Source organism: Melozone crissalis, unplaced genomic scaffold (genome assembly GCF_028551555.1).
Source record: "Melozone crissalis strain CALT ecotype California unplaced genomic scaffold, PUWL_Pcris_2 ptg000008l_1, whole genome shotgun sequence".
Lineage (NCBI taxonomy): Eukaryota > Metazoa > Chordata > Aves > Passeriformes > Passerellidae > Melozone > Melozone crissalis.
Window position 1 is genome coordinate 17542741 of NW_026535786.1, and position 18629 is coordinate 17561369.

General features: G+C 49.5%; 1 protein-coding gene across 2 annotated transcripts in view; it reads left to right on the forward strand.

Moving 5' to 3' along the window:
• LSAMP (limbic system associated membrane protein) overlaps positions 1-18368 on the forward strand; it is a 298176-nt gene extending 279808 nt beyond the window's left edge. Inside the window, exons 7-8 of one of the 2 annotated variants that reach the window (XM_054270178.1) lie at positions 532-567; positions 17663-18368. In XM_054270178.1, the coding sequence (XP_054126153.1) occupies positions 532-567; positions 17663-17760 (134 nt within the window). In that variant the 3' untranslated portion in view covers positions 17761-18368. The remainder of the gene's footprint in view (positions 1-531; positions 568-17662) is intronic. The other variant, XM_054270179.1, reaches the window with a different exon arrangement.
• Positions 18369-18629: the final 261 nt, after the last annotated feature.

Here is an 18629-nt window from a genome sequence, read left to right on the forward strand (position 1 = left end):
TTTCAGAGGACAAAAAGAAGTAGAATACCCTTGAGGATTCACCAGGGTGACTGCTCCCATGCACAGATCCTCAAGGGAGCTGTCATTAGCAAGAAATCCATTGTGGAAAAGATTTTGGGGAGGCAACAACTACCCATGGAAGACTTCCACAGCTCACCTCTCTGCCAAGACTAGCTTCCAGGCAGAGGTGTAGCTAAGAGGAGCTGTAGAGTGATGACATGAGTGGTCTTGAAAGTCAGAGGGAAGATACGGACCATCAGCTCCAATTACCTTCACTGCAGGTGCTTAATCCCTCTTGCTGTTTGGCTATTATTTGTTTAGTTTTTCAAATCACTTCTCTCTGACTCCCAGTCCCAGGGGATGTTGATGTGTATTAGGCGTGTTGCTAGGAAAATGCTCTGTATATGAAACCTACTCTAGTTCATTTAATTTGGGGATGGACAACTCCATCAGTTTTGTATCTGCTGCTTGCTTGGTGTGAAAAGTGGCTTTTCTCCTGCATGTTGCTTATTGTTTTTTTTCCCCCCTTAGAACGAGTTTTACCCACACTCCCCAATCCTTTTCCAGGTCAGTATATGCTTTATGTTGAAGTAGCTCTTTAGCCGGGTCATTCTCCGTCATCCTGACAAATGCTCAGGCCTAGGCATGAGCAGAACAGCTCAGAAATGCAGGAAAATAAGGGCTTTCCCTTCTCATTTACATGTCATTTTCTCATTTCTGCTCACTTTCCTCATCCTTCTTTTCCCCGCTCCCTCTTCAGAAAACCAATCAGCTGAATAGCAACAGCCTTTAACCAAGCTTTGAGTAAGGACATTGAGTTGTCACCCAGGTGTGGGCAGTCTTCAATGAGGTTCAGTCTCCCTGCAGATCTACTTTTAAAACACATTCCCATCCTAAGCTCTCTTTGCCCACTTGATCACATTCTGGATCAAAAGCATAAACAGACCTAAAATTTTGCAAAGACGGTGGAAAGGACAAGTGGAAAATTGAAAATTAAAACACTGCCAGGTTTTTTTCACTCTAGTTGAGCATCTTACCATCCACAGTGAAACACTTTGTTTTCTCATGCTTTTGTCCCACCTCTCTGAGTCTTCCAGTCACATAATCCTGCATCTGAGGCAGAGAGCATGAAAAGAGGCACATGGTGAGGTGTTATTGTCTGCTTTATTCCAAAAGGGAAGTAGATATGAAGGCAAAACAGGGTCTGTGTGGGGTTTTTTTCTGTCTCTGTGTTGCCCACTCCTACCTTAGGTGTAGACAGCATGGTCCCAAGATCCATATGAGATTTGGGGCTTGGTTGTGACCTTTTCATTCTGAAAAAGCACAGAGACCAGACATGTCCAGAAAGCAGGCTACAGCATTTGAAAGTGGTATTCAAAACTGAATCAGCAATAAGGCAGCAAGTCCCTGTGTTCACTGAAAAAATCTTGGCCTACAGCTCCTCAGTATCTTTGTTTTACTGCCATATGAGGAGGATGCACTCAGCTTATGGGTTGCTCAGAGACCTAAATTGTTAATGTCTGCACAGAGCTTTGGGATAGAGTGTTATTAGGAACTCATGTTGTTTTGCAAAAGAGCACCTGCTTGAACAAAGCACCTGCAGGTACTCCCATGAAAAGAACAATAAATGCTGCATGTTACATATGCTCCGTTTAACTACTCTGCTGTTTTCAAATCAATCTCTGCTCTTGGCAACTTATTCAGGCTCAGGATGTAGTCACAATTGCCTATTTAAAAGGCAAATCCACAAATACAATTAAAGGAAAGTACCTAAAAAAAGAAAAAAAAAAAAGGAGGTAGAAATCAAGCTACCATTAAAATTAAATCCCAGAGAGTGATTTGTAAATAACATTCAAGGAGCTGAGAAAAGGAGTAAAGTAGGCCATTGGGAACCTACTGTGGAAAAATAAATCCAATTAAACACCATTATCTTATGTATTGCAAATGAAACTTGTGCTTGGATATTAAATTAAAGTTGCTGAGACTGTTTTGGATGTAGGGTTTTGAGGAGTTTTCCAATTTTAGGTGTTCTTGTTTTTCAGCAGAATTTTCAATGACAAATATTTTTGTCTGATGAAAAACCCAGGGCTCTTTGGTTTTATGATTATTTTTATTATATATCCTTAAATTCCACAGGCAGGCAGTGTTAATTTTTTTCATAGCCAGCCCTGTTTACAGCTGGTTTTGAATTAGGAGCCCATTAAGCTAAATGATAAAGCAAAATCTGCGAGTGAGCAAGGCCAGGGTTCCCATTACAAATACACCTCCTAATCAACTTGCCAAGGCTATCCTGCACAGCTTTAGTTGATCCTTTAAAACACTTTCCCCTCTGTCTCTGAAGCTGTTATATTTTTACTGCTCCCCAGTCTCCTGAGATCGTCTTGAAGGACGTCCTGGTGTGCCATCACTCCTGTGAGGAGTCTCCACGAATTTGTGGTTCCAAATGCTGGTGTATCTCCAGTGACCCAGGACACCCCAAGAGGATTTTTCAGAGTGGGAAAGCAGAGTTTAAATACCCTGGGCCTCACTTGTTTTCTGAAAGCCCTTACCAGCTTCTCTGTTGAGGGCCTTCAGCACAGATGCTGGTGCTTTTCACATTTGCTTTTACTTTGCTGCTGACCTTCAAAGAAACCTTGGACATACAATTTTGTTAGACCTTTCTCTTCCTATGAGCTGATGTTCTGAAATGTAGTCCTCAGCCTTCAATTAAGCTGTTCTTCAATGACCAGAACCACAGCCTTCTTCCTCTTTCTCCCTCAATTTTCATTTCTGTTAATCCTCAGTAACACTTCCCTGCCCTGTGGGGTTTTGAGCATTAATTTAAAAGGAAGGTGATTTGAGACGAAGAGTGCTGTAGTCCTGCTAAGCATTGCTATCATTAGCTAGCTGCTGTGGAAACATCTTGCTTTCAGGCAGGCTGGAGACTCAGAAGCAGCCCATTCAACTAAACAAATGGGACTTGAATTTGATGAGACACTTTCCCAAAATGCTGGTGGAGCCCAGCTGATTCAGCTCTCAGCTGAGTTGTCCTTGGTAAATTTTCCAGCTCTCCTGATTTTGCAGCCCAGTACTCAAAATGCCTTGAAATGTCTTCTGGGATGATGCCACATCATCACATCTTTCTGTCTGCATTGTAACATCATGTTATAATGGGCTGACACAAGAACTGGCTGTCACAAAGCAGGAGCCTTACTGCATCATCAGATGCCTTTTCAAAAGGATTTTTCTTCTGAAAAAAGAGAATTTGTTCATTCCACACCACATCTGCCAATGGAAGGGCAAACGGGGCCACTGTTGAACCTCAAAGGGACCTGTCAGAATTATGGCACTAGCTCCATCTTTGTCCTTCATTGTCTCTCGTCCTCAGCCCTTTGAACATGAACTCCTTCCCTTGGATTAGCACGCGGTGTCCACATCAGAATGGCTTGGCCAGACTGATGGGCTTCAAAACCTGTGAGTCTTCCTCACAGGAGTTTTGTGATGAGGGCTTGCCAGAGGCTAAGTAGGGGCTTTCTCAGGGTGGTGAGCTTGATGCCCTGGGAGCTAGGCAAGGGGGATGTCGTGTTTCAGAAAGCAGTACATCCAGAGCTGCCCACAGGGCAACAAGTGTGTCAGTCTTTGGGGCCTGATAAGACAAAGTCACAGCCATCAATAGGTTGACACAAGATTTATAGCTGTAGTGTGTTAGCAATTAGCAGAGTGGAGGGAAAAGGAGAATGAGGAGTCCTGCCTTTCTGCCAAAACGTGCACTGATCGGAGAATGACCCTGTGTGACTGTAGATCGTAGATAGTCTCCATCTAGCTGTAGCCTGTGTAGCCTGTACTGTCACTAATGCCTTCATCAGGTGGGTGGGAGCTGGGGGAAGGGAGAAAAGAGATGTTCATTTGGGTCTGATGGCCAGAGTGGGAAACAGAGAGCACATTTCTTTTTAATACCCTCTCAGTCCTCTTTCCTCTCTCTGGGTGTCTTAGCTGTGCAGAAGAGAGCTCCTCTGTTGCAGTGGGCACCTTCCACCCATCTCTGCTCACCTTTTGCTTTCTGCAGTGTATGGCCCTGCCAGTTCTGCTGAGCTGGCTGCTCTCGAGTCAACAGGGCCTGCTTTGGCAAAAGGGTGGACATCTGAGTCCACCAAAGCTAAGGAGAGAAGCAAGGGGGATTACAGCAGAGACTACAGGCTGTAAAGGGTTAACCTTCTATGGAGGTTTGCTGACTAGGCTGTCAGCCCTGCCAGTATGATGTGACCAGCTGAAAGATACATCCACCTCTGGAGCCCTCTTCACTGAGACCTGAAGGTGCTGTCTCATTTGGGCTCCAGAAAAGGGTCAGTGAAAATCCAGGCCTTCAGGCCCATGAAGCAAACTGGTTGGCAGAGCTAGGGAAGCATAGACAGGCCAAAATAGACAATCTTGCATTTTTGTGATCCCAACAGAGAAATAGAGAAAAAATAATGTCCATTAAAAAATAATGGCCATAGGTACCAAGCACATGAAGGTGCATTTGGAACCATGTCAAGCCTGGTATTCCCATGAATCCTAAGGCGTTTGAGGGACATAGTTCAGCTGTACGGGTCACTGCACAGGGATGTGTGGCTGGCTACTCAGAGCATGCCTCCCTGCCCTGAAAGCTGCCTGAGCCCTGGGCACTAGCAGCTGATCACACCCATGGCTCTGGGTGGGAAGCACAACCCACAGCTCTCCTTGCTTCTCACGGGTGGTGTCCACGCAGGTTTTCCAAAGAGCTCAGTGTCCGTTTGGTGAGTGCAGAAGGGACTGGCCCTGCAGGATGGATGCTCAGACAGACCAAGGTTGTCTGGCTGCTCAGGGTCAGAGTCAGTCCCTGCCAGCACTGCAGGCACCGAGGGCTGGCACTGAGCTGGGAGCCAAGCCTGTGGGGCCTTCAGACCAAGGGAACAGGGAGGACAAGGCAGGGTGAGGGCAGGCAGCCAGCATCACAGTAATTGCTTCGTGCTATTTCATAGGTACGAGGCAAGGGATGGCACCATATCTTATTTTGGCTGTGTGGTTTAAAGCGAGTAATACCAAAGTCAGAGGTGATGATACTGTCTTCCAAAAGGAGGTAGTATGAATGCAGACAAAAACAGCAACTTAGGGAAAAGAGACATGCCAAGAATTGATGCCAAGCTACCAACATTGCTTGGTGGGTTTTGCTGAATAGCAACAGACAGCTTCTGTTTGTTGAGATTGCTTAAAAAAATTAAAAGCCAATCTGCTGCTTCCCACCCCTCCCAAAAAAAAAAAAAAAAAAAGTGTAGAGGAAAGAAACAAGCTTTCTTAGAGAAAAAAGAGAGGCACAGGGGAAAAGAAAGAGAAATGGCTTTACTGCCTGATCTGTTTCTGTACTTTTTGTTCATTATTTTAATTTAGATTGATTTATTCCAAAATGAGCCTTGGGTTGTATATATTTGCATAGTGCAGTGCTGTGGAAGATCCAGTGAGTGAAGAGGATCAGCAGCAGAGGGTGGGAACTGAGACTGGAAATCCCAGAAAAATATTCCTCCAAGCTGAGCCCTTGCAGTGGATAAGGAAAATGTTTCAAGGTGTGTGCAGTCACCAGTGTGGCTATGCATGCCTGCAGAACAGCCCTGCAGAGCAGAGGTCAGGGCACAGCAGTCAGGTGGGAGAGTGGAGCTTGAGTAGATCCAGTGGGGGAGAAGAAACATAATTGCACTGCAGAGATTAGAAATGAACCCATGGAAGAGCGACTGCGGTAGAAAATCAGTCATCTGATAGGCACAGTGACAGTGTTAGTGCTGTAGCATGGACAGAGTACCCTGCAGAGCAGAGCTGGGGAAGGCTCTAACCCTCCTGAGGCAGATATCCCCAGCCCAGAGGACACTCATAGCCTGAAACCATCTGCATGTAGACGAGCTCCTGAAGCCATCAGCTGAACCTTCCCCCTTTAGAGACTCTAAGACAACTCATCCCCACTGCACAGCAGGTGTACTTAAGCCTTTGCTCTCTCCCTCCTGTTCTCCCAATTTTTTGTGTTGACTAGCTGACTGGAACTGTGGAGGGCAGCAAAGAGGAGGATGAAGAACTGCCACTGTTGTCTTGATTTAATCCTTACACACACACAAAAACTCCTCCAACCCCCATGAGAAAATGACCAAAGAGTAATTTCCACCTTCCTCCTCCTAGCCCTTCCATTTCCAGTGTAAACCTTGCCTAAGGAGCTGGCCTCCCCTCTGGTAATTGTCCCAAGTGAACAGTCTCTCATTCACTAACCCATGACGGTAAGTTGGTTTGGGAAGCAGCAGGTTTATCTTCCCAGCTCAGGCGGTGCACCGGGCCCGCTTGTGAACCCGCTGCCATTCAGTGTCTGCTCTGCTGTTGATAAAGCACATTACACATGGCTGGGCTTGCATGATTAATACAGCTGTCTAAGCGCTCTCTCTAAAAACAAAAACAACCAGAAACGAGAAGGGAGGTGTGGGATTTGGGAGGGAGGGAGGGTGTGCATGGGGATAAAACCCAACCATTCCAAAGAAATCAGGCTTGCAGAAAAAAGCAGAGTGCTGTTGGAAGGCCTTCCCTCCCATGGGTGAGCAGGTCTGTCAGCAGAGCTCCCCTGCAAAAGGGAGGTCTCATGGCAAGGTGAGCAAGCAGCAATGTGCGTGGTCCTTCCCCAGCATCCCCTGCATGTCCCTCTGCAGGCTGGGGAGTGGATGCCTGGGTGGGAGCATGGGATCGGGCCCTGGAGAAGGATGAGCTCTGACCCGCACGGCTTCAGCAGGGTCTGGTCAGGCAGCCCCTCCAGTGGGTGTTGCAGACACACAGGCACACTGACCCTTGGTGACACTGCCCAGCCACATCACTGTACTCACCCTGTGCTCGGAGGCACAGCCCACATGCACTGAGCAATCTCTAGGCACCCAAGAACATCTAATGAGGAGCTGCAATAGCTTCCTGCATCTTTCCTATTGCTCCTACTCATCCAGCTGAAGGCCTGCTCAGCAGCCTGTGTAAGCTGTATTAACTTTCCCTTTTTAATACTGGTTTTAATGAGCTGTGAGAAGCCATGATGGCTTCCTGCTCTGGCTTTTCCCAGGCCTGGGCCAGGTATTAAGGCCATGCTTGCACTGTTAGCGTGTTAGGTGACCAAGAGTCTCACTCTGGGATCGCACACACACAGACACTTCCATATTTTGATGAGAACTACAGGGAACACAAGGTAATATTTACTTAAACCCCACACTTTAGACACATATACCAGCACCTGGGCCTAGCTTGACTGTCATGACATCTCTAATTTACTTAAATACTGAGAGTGATATCCCTAAGAAGATGTCAAGGATAGACTGAGAGGACACTTCTCTGCAGATGTTAGAGAAAGATAGGGAGAGCAGAGGCTGCAGTAGGACTGGATTTCAATACCAGAGTAATCTCAAGCATGCTGGCCACTCTCCACCCCAATTTAGTTGTTTTTCTGCTCCAGTCACCCCTATGCATTTCCCTCACTTTTTCATTTCTGTCCACAGCCACTCAAATCTTTCCTACGCCATAAATCCAGTAAAGCTTGTAGAAAACCATAGCAGGGATGAAGCGAGTAAACAGACAGACATGAAACTGATGAAAATATTAATTTTTCAAGAGGTTCCAGAGCCTCCAATTAGCAAACCTGCTTCTTAGGGCTGTGCGTGCTCTGGGTGAGGGGGGCTATGCTGTTTGTCCTCTATTGAGACACTAGGTTATGTCCTTGGCATCACCTTTGGTCTGCTGTGTCCTACACTTGAGAGATGAGCAGGAGAGGGATTTCTTTATCCTTGGAAAGCAAAAAGCAGAAAAAGCTCAGATCTTCCCCATAATGACTCCTGAAAAAGTCTGTGCTGTGTGCTTTGTTTGGTTGGTTTGTTTGTTTGTTCATTTGTTTTATTCTTTGCTTGTAGAATGAGAGTCTTTAATGTGTGATTTGAAGACAATACAGTTTTAAGTATCTGATTTTGTATCAGTCACTGGGGAAGGTGGGTTTTGGGAGGTGGTTGATTTTTTTTAAATAAACTTTCAGTTGCTAGGGAAATTAAAAGGGTAGGAGAAAATTTCTTCAGCTATGAGAAAACATTGAAACTTTTAATATATACAAGACAGATCTGATGATGAAAGATCTGTGTGACCTTGAAACAAAGGTGGTCTTCTATCTACCACCAACCTCACTGGTCAGGATAACAGTTCAATTTTAGACTAGGATTACTGTAAACCAGTTCCAGGATAAATGGTGTAAGCAGATGGCTCTTGAGCACCACGACCTTCTCAGAAAGACACTGAGAAATACAATTTCAGGGATATTCTTCAGAACTTAGGGAAGGATGGGTGAGCTGCATTACAGAATGAATCTTCATTCCTCTAAGACATGAGGTATGATAGATGAGTACTTTGTACACCATGAATGAGCTCCAAAACATGGGGAAGAATTGTTCAGTGCTAAAAAAGCTTGAGCAAATTCTGAAATACATTAAACCAAGTGCAAAGATTGATAGACACCAGAGACATTTCCTTAATCTTGTTGGAGAGTTGCTGGAGGGCATTCTCCCCAGCTTACACAGCGGTACTGGCACCTCTAGGAAAGCCAGCCTAGTGCCACTGCAGTCACAGTCAAGTTTTAATTACAGGAGCAGAACTGGTAGTGACAATGGGGAACGAGCAGGCAATGAGCAAAATAGCTTCAACACTGAGAACAGGGAAGAAAAAAAAGTGTCTTCTTCTAAGAGGAGGGGGGAGGAGCAGGAAAGAAATAAGAAAAAAAGCCCCAAATGAACCCTAGTAAGTAGAAGCTGGTAATCCCTAAAGCCTCAGAGTAGAGTGCAAAGCCCTGGAAGAAAGAAATTAATAACTTTCAAAGTATGACCTTGAAAATGGAATTAACAGTATTCCTCCCTTTTAAGCCTTCATGATAATAAAGATTTCATCTTCTGAAGCCCTGGCAAGAGAGTCAACAGACTAGGAAAAATTGCTTCCTGCAAAGCAGCTGGCAAGTGCAAACCCTGAGACCCCAACAGGCCCCAGAGAGTGAGATGATAGAGACACCTGCATAATGCACATCCTCTTTCCCTTGTGCCTTCTGCTTTGGAGGTGGGGTTTGTTCTTCCCCCCTCATTTTTGATCCTATTTTTTGCTCAAGAAGCAGAACTCCATCCTTCATTGTAAGTAGAGTCAGCTTATCAACAACATGGAGGCCAGAGCTTCTCAGAGTGGACAGCACCTGGAAAAACAGAAGGCTGGCTATACTTGGTTTATCATCACCCCTTCCTTCCCAGCACAGACAAGTTCTCCAAGCCCATCCCATGCTGCTTTCTGGCTTCTCTTCCATTCAGAAACTCATAGGGACCAATTACCCTCAAACACCAGATTTTTACCTTGCACTCTCTGGCAGGATCCCAAGGGCAGATTCCCCAAAGCAAATCAAGAGCCAGGAGCTCTCTGATGCCCTCTGAACCTTCTCTGTGGGCTCTCTTCAATCAGCAAACTGCAGATATGTCAGGCTCTGGAGTCTTGTTAATGTAAATAAGAGAAAAACTGGCACCCGCTGTCTCTTCTTCTGCCTTCATTTTGGTTTACTCAGATGATGGGATTGGCAAATGTGGATGTGAGACATATAGATGGGTGGATGATTTTTTTTTCCTTTAGGAATGTATCTGCTCTCTGCTTGCATGTCAGATGATCTTTTTTAAAGGTCTGTGCTGGGAATTTCAAAAGTAACAGGTTCAGTTTCTGTTGGTGATGATCATGGTGCAGACATTTGGAGGCATGCCTCTGGTAAACTTGTGGGTTTATTTACACATCTGCCCTCCTTTGCTTCTTGAGTAAGGCTTGTGTGTCATGGCACAGTGTCCATGCCCCTCTCTAATGGGCCCCTTCAATGGTGCTGCTGGTGTTACAGAAAGGAGCTGGAGGGAGTGGAGACAGAAGGGGAGTATCTGTGTGGGGGAAGCAGAATAATAGGGTGGCTAGGGTTGGAAGGGACCTTAAAGACCATCTAGTTTCAAATCCCCTGCTATGGGTAGGGCACCTTTCACTAGACCACGTTGCTCAAATCCCATCTAATCTGGCACTGAACATTACCAGGGATGGGATATTCACAGTTTCTGCGAATGCCTCACTACTCTTATAGTGAAGTATTTCTTCCTTATATACAATCTAAATCTACCCCCTTTCAATGTAAGACCATTATCCCTTGTCCTATCACTACACACCCTTACAAAAAGCCCTTCTCCAGCCCTTGTCAGCCCCTTTTAGGTATTGGAGACCACGGTGAGGTCTCATGGAGCCTTCTCTTCTCAAGGCTTAACAGCTCTGACTCTCTCAGCCTGTCTTCATAGGAGAGGTGCTCCAGCCCTCTGAGAATCTTCATGGCCTTCTCTGGACTCACAGCAACAGGTCCATTTTCATGCTAGAGGCCATCACAAGAATAAGCAGAATATGTAGAGAGGGTTGCAAAGTTCACCACCAGCCCCTGCACCCTCGGTTTCTGCTACCATAGTGGGTAGATAATCCTGCTTTTAAGTGTCTTCCAAAGAGGTTTTGCCGAGGCTGCAGATGTAGTGGTTGTGGAAGGATGCAGGCTGGTGGGGACCAGCTTCCGTGCCCCGTCCATGTGTCCGTCCGTGGCGGCTCAGGGCGGTGGCTCGGAGCGCAGGGCTGGCCCCTTCCCTGTGCCGTGGGAGCCGGGTTTTCCCGGGGGGTCTGCAGAGCCGCCTAGCCCCGGGGCTATTCCCAGCGTTTCCGGGCCGTTCCCAGCCCGGGGGCTGCCTGCATGGCGAGGCGGGTTCCGTGTCCCTCGGCTGCCACCTCGCGGGCAAGCGGCGGCGCTTCGGCGGCGGCGCCCGGGCGGGGACACAGGGACACAGGGACACAGGGACAAGGGGACCGGGGACAAGGGGACACAGGGACCGGGGACACAGGGACACAGGGACCGGGGACACAGGGACCCAGGGACACAGGGACCGGGGACACAGGGACACAGGGACCCAGGGACAAAGGGGCCGGGGACACAGGGACACAGGGACCGGGGACAGACCCGCAGCGAGCCCCGGCCAGGGCAGGTGACAGACCTGGCGGGTACGAACGCTGTTCCCCGGCGTGAGGCCACAGCCCTGGCAGCATCCGTGGCTTGCTGCTGCTCGTTCCCCTTTTCCGGACCTGCTTGTTGGTCTGAGCTTCTTCGGGCACCACGTCCGTACCCGAACAGCTCTGCTGGAAACCCCGCTTTTCCCTGCACTTCTGAGCCCGGGCTGGTACTGGCTGCCTGCCTTTGAATCCTGGTACCGATGCCCTCTTCCCATGAGCACCATCACTCCCCTCTCCCTGTCTCCCTCATCCTTGCTTTCCTGTGCCTGGTCAGGACCTGATTTCTTCTCTTTGTCTCCCCTTTTTCCAGGACCCATTCTCATTACTTACCTAACCTTTGTGCTTACACAACGTGGTCCGTTTCCCCATTCTCACCCTGGCTGACCTTTCCTCCCCTTGCCCTCTTCCATGTCATGAGCTGAGCATTCCAATATTGCCATTTCAGCCGAAGATCTTCCCTGGTATCATTCATTTCCTGTGCTGTAGCCCAGCATTGGTACAAGTGCAAGGTTCATCCTGTCACCTCAGTCCCCATTACCCCCTTCCTATATCTCTCATCATAGCAGCCTTTTCCCATGCCTCTGCCCAGACACCCTTACATATTTTTCACCTCCTCATGCAGCCCCCAACCCCCAGTGGGCACTGTAGGCTTTAGGAGGCCAACACAAGCCATGAGGCAGGGCCTGTGCAGGGCTGGCCCTCCAACCTCAGACACTGCTGCAGAAGCTGGGTGTGTTGCAAGCTTTCATGACAAAAATACTCATCTCTCCCTTTCCTGGGAAGATCTGAACACTCTGCAGTGAATTCTTCCCACTCTGGGCAGTTTCCTTAGCCTGTCTCCTATAGTCAGCAGAGGAGGCTGCAGGGCAAGGAGTGACTGAGACAGTTTTAATCTGGCCGGTTCAGGTAGCAACTAACAGCAGACGGTGTGCCAGGCCACCTGTTAATGCCAAGGTCCTAAAGTCACAGGAGAACATAGCACCCAAATTTAATGTGGGGCCACAATATCATTGCTGGCAGTTGTTTGCTGCTGTGCTTCTTAAGGAGCTGAGGGAGGCTGTGGATATGGAAAGCTCCAGGCAGTCCAGAAGTGACCAGACAAATTCACAGAAGAAGAAATTAATCCCAAAGGGGTGCAGCTTCTGATGGCTCATAATGACTCTGAAGCAGCTGAGGTAGGCCAGTATGATGCCATGCTGGCCACATGCTCCTGGCTGGCCCCCACCCAGCCCCCCCAGAGGACAGGGCTGAAGCTTAGACAAGACCCCTAGACTGACCCAGCAAAGGGTTTTTCTTGTGGTGTGTTCCTCAGGCTGTTTTTGAGGATGAGAGCAGCTCTTGGCTTTGCAATCTGGCTGTGGTTTGCTCTGAGCGCAAGCAGCACCATGCTTTTCTCATCTTCCTCTGCCATCTAATACAAGTCCCCCCATCCTTCTTGCTGTGTCTTTTTCTACACCATTCATGGCAGTAGGAGCAGTTGTTGAACCATCACACACACAAGCACTATAGCTATCCCACACCAAACCTGGTACAGCAGCACACACCCCACGTCCTCTCTAGTGAAACCTTGGCTAGGCTGGCTTGCAGCCCCCTGCACATGAGGGCATGCAGCAACTCCTCTGCCCCATGCTGCATGGAATGCAGGAGTGTTAGGCTCTAGGTGAAATTACTGATGTCCCAAATTGAAGGGTCTCGCCACCCCTTCTGCATCTTCACTCAGAAGTATGTGGAAGTTCTCCCAGAAGCACTAGGGGGATCGCCTGGAGCCTCTCTGTGCCAGGCTGTTGTTCTGGGCTGTTGCACACAGGCAGGTGTGGCTGGAGCAGTGAGGCCACCATGGCATGGCTGTTTTTCCCATTGTTAAATTTAAGGATGCAGCTAAGGTTACATTGTCTTGGGGAGAGGGGTGGGATGGAGGCTGCACATGGTCCCCTTCAGCCATGTGAGAACTACAGCTCTCTAAAGCTTGGCCAAGGCTACCTTGTGCCATGGCACCAATGCAAATCACCCAGGCTGAATGTGTGGCACCAATAAAGCCTTGGAAACACAGGATGCAGTGTCCCATGCACTTGTGTTGCAGCACAGTTGGGCACCATGGCAGGGCTCCAGCTGCCTCTGCACCAGGTATCCAAATGTCTCACTTTTGGAGAAAGGAAGAGCAGTGCAGTTGTTCTGCCCTTGACAGCTTTCAGTCTGCTCCTTCTTGATTTGCTTAATGGGATCAGACTCGGTCAGCATTTAGGGTCTGGGGTCCCTTAGGGGTTTAGCTGTGAAATTCTGCCAGATATTCATATTAGCTTATCAGCATCAGAAATCCAATTTCCCCTTCTTCATTCAGAGCTGTTGCATGGTCATGGACATGACAGTGCTGCCCAATTGCCGGGGCAGGGTGGGAGGATGAATAGCCCGGGATATTATAGCAAATTCGCAGAGCACAGGCTCAAGGTTGCCGAAGCGGGAGACCGCAGGCACAGCCCCTCGCCATCCCGGTGCCAGCGGACAGGGAGCAGGGCTGGGCAGCCGGGGCTCCTTCAAGGCGGGGCTTTCTGCGGGTCCCCGGCGGCGGGGGCGGCTCCGCGCGGCGGCCGCCAGAGGGCGCCAGAGACCGGGGACTGGCCCCGGCTGCTGCGGGGCCGGGGTGGCGAGGGGTGGGACATCGGCGTGGGGAGGGGGTGTGACATCGGGATAGACAGGGGGTGTGACATGGGCATGGAGAGGGGGTGGGACATCGGCGTGGGGAGGGGGTGTGACATCGGGATAGAGAGGGGGTGTGACATGGGCATGGAGAGGGGGTGGGACATCGGCGTGGGGAGGGGGTGTGACATCGGGATAGACAGGGGGTGTGACATGGGCATGGAGAGGGGTGTGACAAGTGTGACATGGGGATGGAGAGGGTGTGTAACATGGGCATGGAGAGGGGGTGGGACATGGGGATGGCGAGGGGGTGCGACATCGGGATGGAGAGAGGGTGTGACATGGGGATGGACAGGGGGTGTGACATGGGGATGGAGAGGGGATGTGACATGTGTGACATGGGGGCTACGGGACCGGGATGGAGAGAGGGTGTGACATGGGGATGGAGAGGGGATGTGACACGGGGGCTATAGGACCGAGATGGCGAGGAGATGTGATGTGGGGATAGCGAGGGGATGTGACATGGGGCCTGCGGGACCGGGATGGCGAGAGGATGTGACATGGGGGCTACGGGACCCGGATGTGTAGGGGATGTGACATGGGGGTTGTGGAACCGCGACGCCGAGGGGATGTGTGGGGATGGCGAGGGAGCTACAGCGCGGGGGGTTTGCGAGGGGCCTGTGCGCTGGGGGCTGCAGGGATGGGGGATAGTGGGGGTCTGTGTGCTCTGTGTGGGGGCTGCGGTGTGGCTGTGCACGCCTGGGGAGCTGTGTCCGTCCGCGTGTGCCGCGGGGTGGGCGCGCTGCGGAGGGCGGTGTGCGGGTGGGGGCTGCGCTCAGGTGTGCGGGCTCTGCAGCACCCCGTGGCCGCCGTGGGGCTGGCACTGCCCCCCCAGCGTGGGGCTGGCACTGTCCCCCAGCGTGGAACTGGCACTGTCCCCCAGCGTGGGGCTGGCACTGTTCCCCAGCGTGGAACTGGCACTGCCCCCCCAGCGTGGGGCTGGCACTGTCCCCCAGCGTGGGGCTGGCATGGTCCCCCAGGGTGGGGCTCACCCAAGGCCGTGTGAGTGGGCAGGGGCACGCACAGCCCGCAGCAGCAGCTGCTCCTGCACACACATGGAGAAGTCATCATGCAAACATGGGCTGGCACAGCCTGAGGTGTGCCTGGGAAGGGAAGGTGACAGTGATAGAATGAATTGGAACCAGATGCTATTTCCTGCAGAAAATCTCGCTCAAAGATAAGCATTTTACTTTCCAGCACTTTCACTCATTTTCTTATTACACATGAGCAGCTGTTGTCCCCCAAAACATTATTTTGTGATAGAATTATAAGCTTCCCACATTTTTACAGTATTTGTGACAGTAAATGTAGCACCCACGGCGTGTACACTAGCTAGATGTGCTGTAAAACCCAGGGATTCCATGTGGCCCCCAGGGTTGTGTGCAGGGGCCACACTGGATCCCAGTGCTCCCAGTCAGTCTAACACAGTGCCTGATACCTGCTCGTGAGAACAGCTGCTGGTGTAGCCTGTGGTGTGGCACAGGAGTGGATCAGTTCTGCACATGGAGAGGTTTCTGCAGCCATCTGATTGGGACACACAGGGAGCCATGAGAACATGTATAATTTTTCATCTCTGGAGATGGGAGCTTTGGCTTTTCAAATGCCCTCAAACTTAGGCACACAAGCTCAAGCAGAACAGAAGCTGGTGTGACCCTCTCCCAAGTTCTCCATCACACCACATATCTTTGTGTGTCCTCTCTTACACCTAGACATTGCACAGGCTCATCTCTTCACCACACCATGCCATGCCTCTGCCCCCAGTCCCCACCAAGCTCACAAACTCTGATCCGTGCATTTAGGTGCATTAAGGCAGCAGTACTCAGCCAAAGGCAAGTGTCCCCTTGCCTCTGCTATGCTGGGTGTGCAGTGCTTGCCACCACTGGTGCAAATGCCCTTGCTCTGGTTGCAAGGACACCCTATGAAAGTGACAAAGAGGAGGAATGGTTGTCACAAGTATGTTATGTACATGTCCAAGTATGTTTTAAGACAAATAGTATTTAAGCCAGATAGTAAAAATGTGGTGGCTGAAATTTTTTGTGGGCCATACACCCTGCCTGGTGTGCTGTACTCTTGATTTTTTACTGGGCCAGAGGAGTCATGTTTTGTGCCAAAAAGGGATGCAAAAGCTCCCAAACAGTCTCCACACCATTATTTGACTGTGAGAGATGCTTTTTCTGAAACATAGGTGAGGTAGGAGTAGTAGCTGAACTGAAATGTGTTCCTGAGTTTAGGGGAGGAAATAAAACAAGTTAAAAAACCAATGCTGTAGGATTTGTGTGACAAGCCACAAAAGTTGCATGTGGACTAGATGAAAAAAAGAAGCCATAGATAGAACATAAATTTTCCACACAAATCATCACATAATTAGTTAATAATAAAAGAATAGAACTGGGGCACAAAAGCTACTCTAGTCAGCTACCTTAGGAAGAAATCAGGCAAATGAAAGTGCAATGGAATTTGAGGGATACTGGAGACATCTCTCTTGGATTTGCTGCCTTTTAGTCACTAGCTTGTGTTTAAGAGTGACTGTGCTGCTGAGCAAGCCTGTGGCACCTGTGCTCCACCCAGGAGAGCAGGGCTCTTCATCTCTGCAGGTTGTGAGGGAGCAGTTGTACTTCAGTCTTATGGAGCTCTCCTGAACAGGGCCTTTTTAAAATTTTTTTTGTTTTTTGCTCTCCTCTGCCATCACAGCCTTTCTTGGTAGTAAGCATCATTTCTTTTTTCCACAGCAGGATCGGTTCTAACACAAAACCTCATCTCCATCTCCACACCCCAGCATCTTACAGGCACATATATGTATAAATGCACACATACATGTGTGTGCATGCATACATACATGAGCATTTGTGTGCACATGCACAGGGTGAGCCTGCATTTACAGACCCACAGTCACGTGCACCTCCCTGACCAGCTATAAAGAAAAGGCTGCCAAGGCTTGGGATTGCAGGGTGAATTTAAAACAGCATCACTGCCATTAAAGCCATCCAGAAAAGGGAACCCATAAATGAGAGGATGAATGAGAAGATGTCAGGAGTGTTAGCATTTAACGCTCCCGGAGCGAGGCTGCATTATTTGTTGCTGCAGCAGCGCACTCCTCCCTGCCCCCTCTGGCAGAGCCTGCGGATGCGCAGCGCACACGTGCAACTTCACTTCCCACCCTCATGAAAAATCAACCTCCCTGGCATACCCTGCACCGTCACCCCAGAGGTGTCGTGCCACAGGGCTGTGAGTGCCACAGCCAAGCCTTCCTCCACCCTGATTCAGAGACAATTCATTACGGTGCAGCCCTGGGAGGGAGGGAGGGGAGGTGTCTGCTGCTTGGGCCCATGTTTTATTGATCGCACCACGGTGATGAATCAGCTCCTGTGGAGCTGATGTCTGCCTGCAGACAGGTACTGGCCACTGTGCACAATTATAAGGAGTCCTGGCATCTCAGGGCCACCACTGGGAAGGCGGTAGAGCAGGCAGGTGTGGGGGTGGTGACCAGGGGCTGCATCTGCAAAGGGATGAACCATATCTTTGCACTGAAAGGCCAGCAGCTCCCAGCTGGAGGCACAGCAAGGGCTGGGATGTGGTCAGCAGCCAGGGCTGAGCCTTCCCACTTGCTTCAGGCCCTGTTCCTCCAGCGTCGGGGGTGTTTAGGGAGAGCCACAAGCCATTGGAATGTTGAGCTGCGGGAAGGAGGATGCGGGTGAGCTGGCAGGCAGAAGCCTGTAGCTGGGCTGGAGGGAAGCTCACCAAGGTGGGAAGGAGGCTGTGCCCTGCAGCCCAAACCCAGCGCTGCAGGAAAAGCCTGGGGCTGAAGCACTGCGCTCCTGTGTCACACCCATCTCACTCAGCCTCCTGTAACCTTGTCTTCTTTTCTCTCCCTTCTCGCACCCTGCAGGACCCGGCACAGGGAGAGTAGACAACGGCTCCATGAGTTTGGCCGTCCCACTGTGGCTTCTGGCAGCATCCCTGCTCTGCCTACTCAGCAAATGTTAATACAAATCAGAATTAAGATAATAATATTAATAATAATTAAAAAAACAACACGACAACAACAACAACGACACACAAAACAAAATGCGTTATACAGGAGACAGAGCGAAGAGAGGGGAGAGAGAAAAAAGAGGGGGGGAGAGAGAGAGACGACTGTTTCTTTCACAACTTTTGTGTGTTCAGGAGCGAAGAGGGGGGAGAGGAAAAATTACAGCAAAGAAGACTCAGCAACATTTAATCCAAAACCTGAAAAGCCGGCTGTCAAGTCATCGACTGCCTAGGAGGCAACACGAAACAAGGGAGAGAATGGGCACCAGCAAGGATCGTGTCGCCAGAGGATGCTGCAATGTAAACAATCCAACAAAACCTGCAAAGCCAATCAAAAAGAAGATCCCTTTTCTTTTCTCTCCTCCTTCCTCTTTTCCATACTCCCTCACTTTCCTTCCTTCCTCCTCTTTCTTTCTTTTGCAGAAAGAGGTCTTTGCTTCGGTGTCTATAGCCATTTAACTTTTTGGATGCCCTGGGTCATTTTTGTGAGCTAATGCTCAGCCAGTTCATACTTTTAAAAACAAATCTAAAAAAAAAAAAAAAAGATAAAAGAAAAAAAATAACAGCCACAAACCAGAGCAAGTCACCTAAAGCTCTCTGCACACTGGTGTCCTGTGAAGAACCCCTTCCTCTCTTCACTTCACCCTGCGCTCATGTGCACCCAGTCCTTGCTAAACACCTTATTTCCTGTCCCCTCCTTCATGCAACATCACCCCACAGGCCTAATCTAAAGCTGTGTCAACTCTACTGAAAGCCTACTTCTTTTTTTTTCTTCTAAAATCCTCTTCCTTCCCCCCCTAATTCAACCAGATGTCTTTCTCTTT